This window comes from Neomonachus schauinslandi, chromosome 6 (assembly GCF_002201575.2).
Source record: "Neomonachus schauinslandi chromosome 6, ASM220157v2, whole genome shotgun sequence".
Lineage (NCBI taxonomy): Eukaryota > Metazoa > Chordata > Mammalia > Carnivora > Phocidae > Neomonachus > Neomonachus schauinslandi.
In genome coordinates, this window is record NC_058408.1 from 112,723,321 (window position 1) to 112,737,181 (window position 13,861).

Here is a 13,861-nt window from a genome sequence, read left to right on the forward strand (position 1 = left end):
AGGGGGAGAGGGAGAGGGAGAAGCAGACTCCCTGCTGAGCAGGGAGCCCGATGTGGGGCTTGATCCCAGGACCCTGGGATCATGACCTGAGCTAAAGGCAGACGCTTAACGACTGAGCCACCCAGGCGCCCTGGGATTCTTTTTTAAAGTGGTCAAGTGAGAAGAAAAAAAAGTAAAGTAAAAGTAAAATTGCATCCAGACATTAGTTTGATCAAGATCATTTCTCTTCCTAGAGGCCTAATACTATTGCTTCTTAAACATCTAGAATCACACAGGAGCCTTTAGATAATGAAAAATGGTAGACCATTTAGTCAAGAATCCGGATTTCTCAACAAGGGGAGCACTATTGACATTTGGTTGAGACAGTTCTTTGTTTTGAGGGATTGTCCCTGCACAATTGCATTGCATTTTCTATTTTGGTCCTTTGTCACCAACCAAAAAGCCACCCGCATATTTCCAGATCTTCTTACGGAGGGACACACTTGCAAAAGTTCATGACTGTTTTTGAAAGGTTGTTTTTTCATATTGAGGGCATAAATACAGATATATTGTGATTTAGTTTCCTGAGTGAAATATGGGTAGGGTTTTTTTGTTGTTCTTTTTAAAGTTTTGCTTTGTTTTTTTTTTTTTTTCTCCTTAGTTCTGGAAGTTGAATATATTCCACTTAAAGATTGATTTAACATTTGAATTAGTTTTTTGGCCACAGCGAAAGTCTTTGATTACATGTAGTGTTGCTTAAGGAAATGAGAAATCTGTTTTGATAACCAAATTTTGGTATTCTTTCAAGCATTTTGACTTTGGGTCACATAGGTTAGAATAGAAAGCCCAGCCAATCCTGAGCAAACTTCTAACTTGGATAGGTTTTATTTGTGGGAGAAGAAGTGAAATTTGCTCAGTCTAGAAGAATTTATTCCTAAGGTCAGAATATCTTAGAACTCTTTGAATATATGTATTAAAATGCAGTTTATAAGCACTTAGGAAATGTTAGCTATGTTGTTGGCTTCTCTTTGGTGAAGTGAATATATATAAAAATATGTGTGTGGTGTGTGTGTATAGTCTGTCTGTTACTCTCTGAGGTCTGTTTTCTGGAAGTATTTGTATCAATCAGGGCCCAGTCAGGAACCACAGTGGCTGTTTTCACAGGAAGAATTTGGTATAGGGAATTGACTACACAGGTATTAGAGAGTTGAAAAAGCCAGTGGAGCACTGGGATTAAGCAGAAATGGTCATTGTGGGAAGCAGCTACCACCCCGAAGAGACTGAGATTTCAGAACCTAGATGCTTGGAGAAATGTGTGCCCCTGTGGCGGCAGCTCAGAGCCCGGCTGCTGCTGGCCCCTGAGGAGCTCAGAGCATAGGTCCTGAGGAGCTGGCTCTCAGACCTTGAGGTGCCGGCACCCCTGGGTCTGAATGTGGGCCATGAGGCTGGTTCTGGAAGTGTGGCAGCAAGTTGGAAACTAGGAACTTACTGCTGCTGCCTGTGCGGAGGGTGCGGCTCAGGTGGCTGACAGGGAACAGCAAGGTGAGGAAGAAGCAAGTCCCTTCTCCCTCCTCCAGCTTTCTCTCAGTCCCCTGCTGGCAGAGCCTGTGAGGGAGCTAGCTGGTAAAAGACATGTTAGCAGTATCCCAGCTCAGTGCCACACAGTAGAGCATTGAGAGTTTTTTCCCTTTCTGAGCAGCAGTGGTGTGTAATGAGGAGCCTACCACTTTCGGGTTTTTTCCTCATTACCTACTGGCTTCTGACTTTGCCTTAGTGAGTGAAATTTGGGCTTTGACACAACAGACTTGCCTCTTACCGGTTGTGTGATCTTGGGCAAGTTTTGAAACTCTGCTGAGCTTCACTTTTTCCTCGCAGAGTTGTGAAGATGAAATAAAATCTTACATGGCTCAATAAAAAATAACTTCCTGTTTCCTTTTTGATGGACTTACTCACGTACCGACTGATAAAACATGGCCCTTAGGGTTCAAAGACCTGGGTTTAGTTGTTCCTCAGGTTGCTAGCTATATGAAATTCAACAAGTCGCTTTAGCTCTCTGAGCCTGTCTTTTCTCTGTCAGAGTAGGAATAATCTTACTTACCGTAAGGGTCATACAGATGGTATAATGCACGTAAAACTAATTTGCAAATTATAAAGATGGTGATATGCTAACATGAAGTTACCACTAAATAATATTTATGAGTTTCTCTCATTTAATCTGCACAGAAGACCTAGCGTATGCTGGACTCTGAACTCTTCACTACCATTTTATACTGATTTTATCTGAGTAAAAATACTGTGCAGAAAACACAGACAGTATTGTTCACCGTTACCCCTAATACACCTAAACAGGGATGACCAAACGCTGTGCCTCCCAGGCATCTCTGCAACCACTTGGCTTGTGTTTTGGTCATTTGTGCTTATTCCAGGGGAGAGACAGAACAACACCCAGACCCCCTCAATGCACAGCTGCCAGTAAGAATCTCTTCTGAGCATAGATGTGCCAAAGATTGATGTGTAGCATAATCTAGTTCTAATTATTTGTGAACTTTTTCCTTTAATAGAAATAAATGAACAGAAAAAACTTTGGAGTAACTAGGTTGGGGATTTGTAGTACAAAGTTGAATAGTTAAAAATAGATTATCTCCTGTTTTTAAAAATACTTCATAAACCAGGAAGCATTTATTGTGCATCTAATATTGAGACCCCTGGTGTGGGATATAGGACGTATAAATGCATCTGCAATGTATAATGCTGTACTAGTTTGTCTTGCCTTTCTGTTCCTGGAAGAATTCATACTTGTGTTAGGGAGAATAGTCTTTTGGCTCAGAAGGAAAGTGAAAAGTTTTGAATAAAGAGGGGACGATTTAGCAGAAATACAAAGGTTAAATTTGCTTTGAATAAATAATTGAGTGTTGGGAAAAGGTTAAGTCTAGTTAGGAAGTAACTTCAGTGGTGACGATGAAATTAGTGACCTCAAGGTGTTGAAGACATAGGAGTTAGAAATGTCTCTGAAAAGTGGAACTTGGTTGGTTCTCTTTGCTCCTTTTTCAGACTTTCCAAAAGACCTCATTATGAACGTCTCACCCATCACAAATTCTCACAGCACAGCCTCCAAGGCAGACTTTTTGGTGAGATTCCTGTGTATTACCACAGATACACTTATATAACTATTTATTTAAGCATGTTATTTTCTTAAGGGTTTAATGTTTAGATTTGGGTGAGATTGTTTTTCACACTGATATAAAAATAGCCATGAGCGGTGTTACTACAGTTGTCTGTGTATATATTAGCTCAGGGATTGATGGGAGTAGAGGTTGGAAATGGGGAAGAAATAGATGGGTTGCTGGTTAAGAGAAAAGACAATATTCTTATGCTAATCCAAGCTCTGGATAAGGAGCAAAGCAGCCATGCAAACAATGGCTGTGGAGCCAGAAAGTCTGCAGTAAGTCTAGTCCTTCTCAGAAAGCTTGTCAGGCCAGGCGCCTGGAGCTGCCTAGTGGGAGGGACCGCTGGAAGGGGGAGTTGCTCCTCACCACTTTATGGAATTGGCAGCTGGCCAGCTTGTTGAAAATTCCCAAACCTCACTACTAGAAAGTAAAAATTAAGGGTGGGGGGCTTAACGGGAAGAGGAAAGAATGACTTTAGTCTGTTTTTTCAGCTGACTTCAGCCTTTTCCTGTTTTTTTTTTATTCTGATTGAACTATTGGTTTAGCCGTATTTCTGTTTACCAAGCTTTGTAATTTTTTATTTAAAAAGAAATTATTTATATTTTATTGAATAATTTGCCTTAGTTTTATTGTCCTGAAGAAGAAACAGCACCGATCTATGTATATAGCAATGGAAAATAAATTTATTTAGATGCCTATTTGAACTAAATATTTAAAAATAACTTTTAAACACCAGCATCATTTTGAAATTTTGATCATGTAGCATTTCAAAGGTCTATGTTTCCTTATATCCTTAGCTTTGCAAGGTTAGGTATTTTAAATTTAATATAAAAATTCCAATGAGTTATTCCAAGAATTTAAAAAATATTTTATTTTCAGATGTTAGAATTATAAAATTATATACTCTGTTTCAGGAATGGTTGTAAAATATGGTTACTGTTTTGCTATGTCATGATCACAGAAACAGTTAATATGATGGGACAAATAAAGGGAGAGTCATCAGTATTTATATTATTAATAACAGTAATTACAACTGTAACAACAGACGGCTGTTACTTACCGAATGGTTAATACCGAGGTGCACGATGCTCATTTGGGTTAGTAGTATCATTCCCATTTTGTGGCTAAGGAGACTGAGATCTAGACAGCTTGAATAACTTCTCCCAAATTACATCGCAAATAAATACTGGAGCTGATATTTGAAACCCGTAGACTTACATCAGAATTCACTCTCTTGGGCGCCTGGGTGGCTCAGTTGGTTAAGCGACTGCCTTCAGCTCAGGTCATGATCCTGGAGTCCCGGGATCGAGTCCCACATCGGGCTCCCCGCTCAGCGGGGGGTCTGCTTCTCCCTCTGATCCCCTTCCCTCTCGTGCTCTCTGTCTCTCATTCTCTCTCTCTCAAATAAATAAATAAAATCTTTAAAAAAAAAAAAAAAGAATTCACTCTCTTAAATTTGCCAGCATACTATATGAAAAGTGCCTCTACCTAGAACATAAAATTGATGTCATCTTTCTGGAACTCATAGTTAAAAAGGGCACGTGTTTAACAGTATAGAGAGTAGAACTAGGGATGGTTTTCTCCCCACAAAATTGAACCTTACTTGTTGAGGTAATTTTAAAAGAAAGAGCATACTTTTGGTTACTCCTTTGAAAGAAAGATGTTACTTATGTATATCAGTTAGTTCTTTGGGCATTGTGACTATCTTATACTTCTGTTGTTATGCTCTGATTTGACTGTGCTTTCCAGACTCTTGTTTTTTGGTTGGCTGTGCAATAACTTACAGTGATTAGGCTTTTTATTATTTTAGCAAATTTCTCATGAGTATATTATATAGCAGTGTGTATTTTCTGTTGCTGCCCAACAAATTACCCCAAAACCTAGCAGCTTAAAACAAGCATTTATGATCCCCTACATTTTCTGAGGGTCTGGAATCCACCAGGGGCTTAGCTGGCTGGGTCTAGTTTAGGGTCTCCTGAATTGTGCCGGTTAAGCTGCAGTCACCTGAAAGCTTCCCTGGGGCTGCGGCATCCATGTGCAAGATGGCTCACGCACATGCTGCTGTCAGGAAGCCTCGGCTTCTCACCACGTGGCCCTCTCTGGAACGCTGCTTGAGTGTCCTTATGATATGGCAGCTAGCTTCCCGCAAAGTGGGTGTTTCAAGAAAGAGCAAGGTGGAATTGGAAATGCCTTTTATAATCTAGTCTGTGAAGTCACACTCTGTTGTCTCCATCTCATTTTATTTGTTAGAAGTGACTCATTAAGACCAGTGGGAATTCTAGACAGAGAAGTAGGCTCCACCTATTGAAGGTACTGTCAGAGCACTTGTGGACATATTTTAGATCAGCACAATGATCTTTTGGTAGATTGTTGTTTTTTTTAACCTGTGAAAAAGTATCACTTGTGAATACTAGTTTATATTCCAGCTGTGGTAATATACACTACATTGATATTGCACACGATAGGTCCTAGACCGTAAACTTAATTTATCAGTGAATGCCAAATAAATATATATGGTGTTAATGCTTTTATTAATCCAGTTTTTAAATGGATGTTGGTGTTCTGGGGCCCTCTTCTCTTTTCATTCTTAGAAGGCCATCTCATCCAAAGCCATAGCTTCACATACTCTATGCTGTTGACGTAGTAGATTTGTATCTTCAGTACCAAATGTGTCCTTTAAGCTTCGTGCCCATTAGACATTCCCTTTGGGTAATCTCAAATGTCTAAAATTGAACCCTTGATCTCTTCACTCCTTTCAAAATCTGCTTGTCCTCATTCCAGTAATTGCTCATGCCAGAAATGTAGAGATCTTCTTTGACTCATTCTCCCTTACCCCACAATCTAATCCAGTACTAAGCCTTGTTGAGTCTGTTTATGAAATATACCTTGAACCCATCCACTGTACCACCACCACCCAAATCTTAACCACCATTGTCCCTCTCCTAAACTACTATACTGTCCTTCTCAACTGGTTTCTTTACTTCTGTTTTTGTCCCCTCCAGTCCATTATATAGAAACCAGATAATTGCCTTCCCATCCCACTTAGATTTAAATCCCAGATCTTTCATACGCTCTTGCCTGATCTGGTCCTTGTTTTTCCTATTTCTTCAAACTCACATCTCATCAACTACCCCTTATTCTCACCATTTCAGAAATATCATTCTTCCATTGCTCTTGTCTGCCTCAAGATTCTTGTACAGGCTGTTCCTTATGCCTAGAACTCACCCCCTTTTCTTTACCTGGCTAACTCTAATTCTTCAGATCTCATCTTAAATGTTGCTTTTTAGCATGGCTTCCATTAGTCTCTCCAGATGAGATTAGGTCACTACCCCATGCCTCTCTTGGACCTGGCACTTTTCTTTCCTCACACTTAGCACAAGTTATGATTACGTATGATTTGTACTGTCTTGTTTAGTGCCTGACTATCTTAATTGTCTTGTTTAATGACTAGGAACTCCGTGAAGACTGGGTCCGTTTTGCCCTCATCAGTCTATTCTCAGTGTCTAGTACAGAATCATGTATATAATAGGTACTTAATAAATATTTAGGGAATAAATTAATAGTGGCAAGAACACTGTTCCTGCAGGACTTCAGCATTAGAAGGAATCCGATGAATCACTTAATTGGTCTAGTCTCCTTTCCGTCATGTCTGTCATGTCTGTCATGTCCGTCATGTCCTTGACAGAGGTGCATTCACACTTTGTTCCTTTGATATGCTGTGAGCAAAGGCCCCGATCTTTGAGTTGTAAGTTCAAGTGTAGTCATTTCCCTATCCTTTGCATTCCTGTCATTCCTCTCTAAAGTGTTCAAGAGGCCTGACCAGGTGGAATAAAGTAAGGTGGTGACCCTCTTTGATTACAGCAGTAGGTCTCCATCCCTGCTTGATAAGATTGCCTTCATGTCTCAGCAGTTGTCATAAGCACTGATGCATATTGAGCTGGTAGTCAGCTAAAACCTAACATTTTTCTTTTAAAGATTAAGGCTTTCCATTGTTGGGTTACAAATGAGGCAATTGAAGCCATTTTACCTTTAGCCTTCTGTTGGCTGATAGCTGTTCTCTATACAAGTTATTGTAGATCACACCTGTTACTTCCTGTGCCATGTTATAAACATGTATGAGAGGAGGAAACTTTATTGAGCACCCATTCTATACCAGGCTCTCCTACTTTATAATATATAATTTTCATTGTGTAACATACATAAAATATCCAACAGGGCAGTCTAGGGTAGCAGTTAACACATGGACTCTTGAATCAGATCTCCTTGATTAGAATTAGAGCCCTGCCACTTACCAGTAAATTCCTTAAACTGTGCTTGCCTCAGTTTCCTCATCTGTAAAATTAAAATAATAATCGCACCTACCTCACAGGGTAGTTGTGATGATTTGATAAATTAATATTAATATATTCAAAGCATTTATAATGGTGCTGGCACATAATTAGAGGTGAGTATGTATTAGCTATTACCTCATTTAGATCTTAAAATAATTATGAGTTAATAATATAATTTCAGTTTTACAGATGAGGAAACTCATCCAGAGAGGGTAGGTTACTTATTTCAGGCAGATCAGGATTTGAACTTGTGCCCAGCATAGCAGTCACAGATGTTTATGGGAAGAAATCACACATAATCCCCTTCCAGTGAAACGGACTGTGACTGTGGCAGGTGCTTAGAGTCTCCTCAGCTGCTCTGCAGGATGCTTTGGTTGTCCCTCTAATGAGTCTAGACCACATATTAGCTTTAAATCAATTGATGAGGAAACAATGACTCTGGAAGATGGAACCAGTCCTAGCAATCAGTTTCGCCCAAGACCATGAGCTCCTTGCAGCGGGGACTGCCATACTCATATCTGTATCCTAGCACCCTGCACTGATGTGTCATAGGCACTCCGAAAGTGCAGTTGGTGAGTGGGTGGCGGTATGGAGCTGGCGGAGCTAGTAGGAGAGGCCGAAATAATGCCAGGCTTTTTGTCACGGGTGACTGAAGACATGGCACTACCTCCCTCTGTGATAGCAAATGCAGGAGAAGGAGGCAGGCCTAGAGGGTTAAGAAGGAGAGAGAATGCATTGGATTTAGATGAGTGGTGTGTAATCCCAGTAGAGATACTTAGTAGGCAAATAGAAATATGACGGGAGAACAGGGTTGGAATTACACTGCAGACTGCTTTTGAATTTGAAACCTGGAACAAGTATCCCTAGAATCGCAATTGTGTAATTTCAAGAAGGGAGTTTTCCCAAGAAATGCTGTTAAGTCACATTATGGATGTTGTTCTGTGATTATTTTAGATTTTACGTCTTACTGTCTCAGCATTATGTAGGTGGGAAGCAATTTAATTTTATAGTAGAGAAGTGAGAAATTGTAGAGGTTTTAGAAGTCAGATGTTAAAATGCACAATATAAATGACACTCTATAAACCTTATTTCCTCAATACTGTAAGTGCCTTTGAAGAGCTAAGTAAAGTGAAAAATTCTTAGGTTGATAAAATAGAAAGCTCAGGTGGTTTATGGTAGAAATCATGCTGGGGGTAATTATGTCATGAATAAATAAAATCTTTTTCATTCAGGAATAGTTTAGGCTGAAATCAGTAAAATCGAATTGTCTAAACCAATAGGATGGGAGAAAAAACAGAATTATATTCATCTATATACGAAATAGTGAGAGGGTTTTTTTGTTACCCATTTCAACTATTTTATAATTGCCAAATCTTAACTGGGGAGGTTAGATTTCACATCATCCATATTAAAAGCTCAATTTTATACTAATGAAGCCAGATTTGCAATATTTTAGGAAAATAATTTTAAGATATATTTATCTTTTGCTTTAATGATGAAGCACACTGCTTATTTAAATGTGTGTGATTAATTAGGCTTTCTCTTCTATAGAATAAATTATTTATTGCAAAGATTGGAGGTGTTTTTATCACACCTATTAGGATTTGAAAGATTATTGTTGAATAACTTCATATTTTAAATTCAGTTTTTCCTGCTTTATTCTTCGTATATTTAGAAATTGTTACTAATAAAATAATTAGAATAGCCAGAAAAGACTATTGGGATTATTTAGTGTACTTGTTTTACATATGCTTAATCTGAGATCAGGAGAGGTGGCAGTCTATTTACTGAATTATTTAAGCTTTTGAATTACAGTGCCCTTTTGTTATTGTAAATAAAGATAGCTTTAATCTTTAAAAATGTATTTCATTTCTGGGTGGCTCACTTGGTTAAGCTTCCAACTCTTGATTTCAGCTCAGGTCATGATCCCAAGGGTTGTGAGATTGAGCCCTACATTGGGCTCCATGCTGGGCATGGAGCCTGCTTAACATTCTCTCTCCCTCTCCCCCTCCCCCCATTCTCTCTCCCTCTCCCCCCACCCCGAAATGTATTTCATTATTTAAAGGAATGTTTGAGCATTTGTTTTTCTCTCTTTTGAAAACTTCCCAGAATTCAATTATATTCATTACCTTTTTTATATTTTTATCTTTCAGGAGTCAAGAGAAAGCAGTGGAAGTTGGAGTCATTGTCAAGTGATTGAGACCTTTTGCAAGAAAATCTCTTTGAATAAAAGTCATTTAAATTAGTGACATAACAAGACCAGTTATTAGAGGTGACAGTGTACAGGAAACAATAAAATTGAACAATGACTCAGCTTTATATTTACATCAAATTATTGGGAGCCTATCTGGTCATCATTTCTTGTGTTCAAGGTAAATCAGTGTTCATTTAAGTAATCTTTTTCAGTATTTTATTTCTATATTTAAAATACCCATTCTTGAAACTGCTTCTTCTACTTATGTGCCTTTTTGAACAGTTAGGCTCAGTATGCCAGCATAACCTTTTTTTTTTTTTTTTAAAGGTTTTATTTATTTGACAGAGAGAAAGACAGCCAGAGAGGGAACACAAGCAGGGGGAGTGGGAGAGGGAGAAGCAGGCTTCCCACGGAGCAGGGAGCCCGATGTGGGGCTCGATCCCAGGACCCTGGGATCATGACCTGAGTTGAAGGCAGACGCTTAATGACTGAGCCACCCAGGCGCCCCGCCAGCATAACTTTTAAGTAAAAAGGCAAAGAACAAATACATGCCAGATAATTTTGAACTTGATTGTGATAGAAACATTTTCAGATATTGGTAAAATTTCAGCCTCTCTGAATCTGTTCTCTTATCCATAACATAGGCATTATGATATGCAACATTAAATCTTGTGAGGATTAAAGTATAAAATAAAGTATCTGTCCTAGTAAGACTAGGACACAGGGTAATAGGTACTCAAGACATAGTTTTAAAATTCCTTTCTCCTGGGGCGCCTGGGTGGCTCAGTCGTTAAGCGTCTGCCTTCGGCTCAGGTCATGGTCCCAGGGTCCTGGGATCGAGCCCTGCATCGGGCTCCTGCTTGGTGGGAAGTCTGCTTCTCCCTCTCCCACTCCCCCTACTTGTGCCCCCTCTCTCGCTGTGTCTCTTGCTGTGTCTCTCTCTGTCAAATAAAGAAATAAAAATCTTTAAAAAAAAAAAAAAAATTCCTTTCTCCTTTAAAATACAATACAGAATAAATGTAAATAATTTAAAAATCATTTTGTCATCATTAAAAAACTTCAGAAAGGTAAGTTGCATTTGTATATGCTAAATACTAAAATTTCTTCATAGAATACTCAAAAGTTTTATTTATGAACAGCATTGTAATTTTGTGTTCATAGCTTGGAATTCCCAAACAGGAAATTACAGTGATGACTCTGAGGATCAGACAGGCTATATTTGCACATGGGATTTTTCCCAAATGGTTTAATTAGGACATTATTTCAAACTGAAGAGAGAGTACTGTTTTGCAAAAGGATTTTAGATTAAAGTTATTGGGTATCTTCATTCTCTTAAATTTATGTCATCACAGATTGTTCTTTCATAAAGTTTTGTTTGGAGTGATAAAGATTAATATCTACTAGCAAGAAATACAGTTAACAGCACAAATTTTTTGACAGTTTCATTTTTTTTTTTAATGTATTTATTTGAGAGAGAGAGGGAATCCCAAGCAGACTCCCTGCTGAACATGGAGCCCAATGTGGGGCTCAGCTGCATGACCCTGAGATCATGACCTGAGCCGAAACCAAGTGTCAGACACCTAACCTATTGAGCCATCCCAGGCGCCCCTGATGTTTTCATTTTAAAGATAAAAATAAAATCTGTAGCTTCATATTTTGTCTTAGGTGTAATTGATACCATTAGTATTTTCTTGCTCAGAATACAGAGAGCCCTCTTCCAAAAGCCACTTTTTTTTGGTGAGATACCAAATTATTTAATAAAACACCTTTATTTTAACAGCTCTTGTTATATGTCTTGTTGATCAGCACCAGCCAAAGCTGTTTTGAAGATGAGTTAAATTAATAGCATATTTGCTACCTCACTCCCAGATAATTAGTATTTGATGTTAAATTTTTTTTAAAAATCTATATAGATCACACAGAGGCAGTGTAATTCAAAATTCTTTCCCCACCCTGATTCAAATTATTCTGTAATAAACTTTTATTAGATGAAATAAACTGGTCATTAGTTATTAGGTGTAAGCAAAAAATATCGGTAAGAATTACATTTCTGTGATGAATAGCCAAATGTGTTACATTTCCTTTCAAAAAGATTAGTTTGAGAGTTGCTTTAAATAAAATAAAAATATTTAGTCTTAAAACTAAAACCAATGTAGAAGAAAATGTTATTTCTTAGAGATTACTAAGGATTAGAAGTGGTGTTAGTGGAAATGACTTTAGCTTCAACTTTAGCTTCAGTTGTGTCACGGGAAAGTAAATTTCTCCATATTATTGGTTTCCTAGTTGTAAAATAGAAACAATAACATGTATCCTAGATGTAAACAGGAGTTTTTGGAGCATTAGATGTTTTGATAAAGATTTAAGTCCTTTACATTGAGATAAAGTTATTCAAGTTGAATCAAAGAATGCGTCACCTGATACTAACACCTAATTGCTATTTAGTCCTTGTTTTTGGCTTGGTCACAAGTTTTAGAAATGGATTTTAGCTTTAAGAAACTGATTACCCAACAAACAGTGACTTAAACAAACAGAATTATTTTTTGATGTAGATGGTAGATATTTGCTGGTGCTCATTCAGTAGTTGAGTGGTGTCAAGGTTGACATTTGTAGTTTTCTTGGCTTTTCCCTAATGGTTACAAAACGGCTGCTGTTATCTGCATTGGAGGAAGGAAAAATGGGGAAAGGGTCAGCACTGACTTCAACTGCATGTTATTTCAGGAAAGCAAAATGTCCCCAGAAACCAGCCTTCTGCTGGCAGATTTTATTGTGTTTTGTTGGATAAACTGAGACAGTTGCTAGGGCTACTGGAAAACTGGGAGATGGGGTTGTCACAGTCAGCGTAGATTAATCTAAGTCCATTGCCTATGGCTGGACACATGTCCCGCCAGACAAAATCAGAGTTTGGTCAGTTAGGAAGATAGGGAAAATAGATATCCTTGGGACAACTTAAAAAGTCTTGAACAGATTCTTTCTCTTCTGTCAGTTAAGGTGTTTTCAGCTCTAAGTAACAACAACAACAAAAAAAACCCCAATTCAAAATAGCTTAAACAATAAGGAAAATGTATTACAAAACAGGAAGTCTGACGGTAGGGGGACTTCAGTAAGTTAATTCCTTGGCTCTCATCAAGTTCTTTCTCTTTTTCAACTGTATTCTCCTCCACCTATTAATTTAGCCCTAGGTTAAACTGACTCCATGGCCACAATGTGGCTGCTGTGGGGCCAGAGATCCCATGTAGATAGGGCAAATTTGAGTTGGCAGCATTCAGTAGAAGAGGGAATGGATGTCTCTCGTGTCTCTTTTTAATTGGTAAAGAAATCTTTCCCCAGGCACCTCTCCTGTTCCTTCCCCTTCCTTTTCCAGTGGACTTCCTTCTAACTTTATTGGCCAGAAGTAATTTATGCTCTTGTGTCAGCAGTGGCAAGGGGACTAGAACTAAAATTGTTGGATTAGACAAAACAGTTGTCTCTACTGAGGGTAGGGCTGTGCTTCCCTGAATCACATGGAGGAGGGGGCAGATATTTAAAAAAGGGTGTGTGTGTGTGTGTAGCAAGGTAAAGGGAAGAAGAACACCTAACAACAGTTGTTGCAGGGTACTACACCCGTCTACCTAATCTCATACACACCCTTCTCGCATGCATATGCTAGAAGTGCCAATGGAAATACTCAATTCCTCCTCAAAGGTATATAGGTATATATGTATATATAACCCAGAGGTTTATCCACTTAATGCACTCGGCCACTCATCCAAGACTTTTGGGTAGTATGTCACCTTGTCCACCAGATTCATATGGGCCTCTTCATGGTCTAGCAGTGGGTAGCTAAGAGAGAAATTGTTGGTGCCCAACACACCCAGTATTCAGTGATGAAGAAGAAATTGGATAAGTACTATATGAACTCCTATTCAGAAGGACAACTTGGAAGCCACCTTCAGTAGTCACCACTCCGTAGCACACAGATTAAGGAGAATTGTTACTGATCACTTCGTACATGCAAAGCATTGATGTCCCAATGGTCTCTCCAGCTCCCCTACCTTTTGCCTTCTGATTCCTATTCTAGACATTCTGTCTTAAGGACGGGGGAGGACTTTCTCTGCTTTGTACAAAGGAAGACCATAGATGACTGGAAAAGTAAGAAAAATTAGTCAGGAAAAAAATTGTAAAATCATGGATGCCAAAAATTGCCATTAATG

General features: G+C 38.6%; 1 protein-coding gene across 1 annotated transcript in view; it reads left to right on the forward strand.

Moving 5' to 3' along the window:
* The window catches only part of BMPR1A (bone morphogenetic protein receptor type 1A), a 137,966-nt gene that overhangs the window by 93,335 nt on the left and 30,770 nt on the right, over positions 1–13,861 (forward strand). The window contains exon 3 of the mRNA XM_021700103.1: positions 9,631–9,849. Within this exon, the coding sequence (XP_021555778.1) occupies positions 9,783–9,849 (67 nt within the window). The 5' untranslated portion in view covers positions 9,631–9,782. The remainder of the gene's footprint in view (positions 1–9,630; positions 9,850–13,861) is intronic.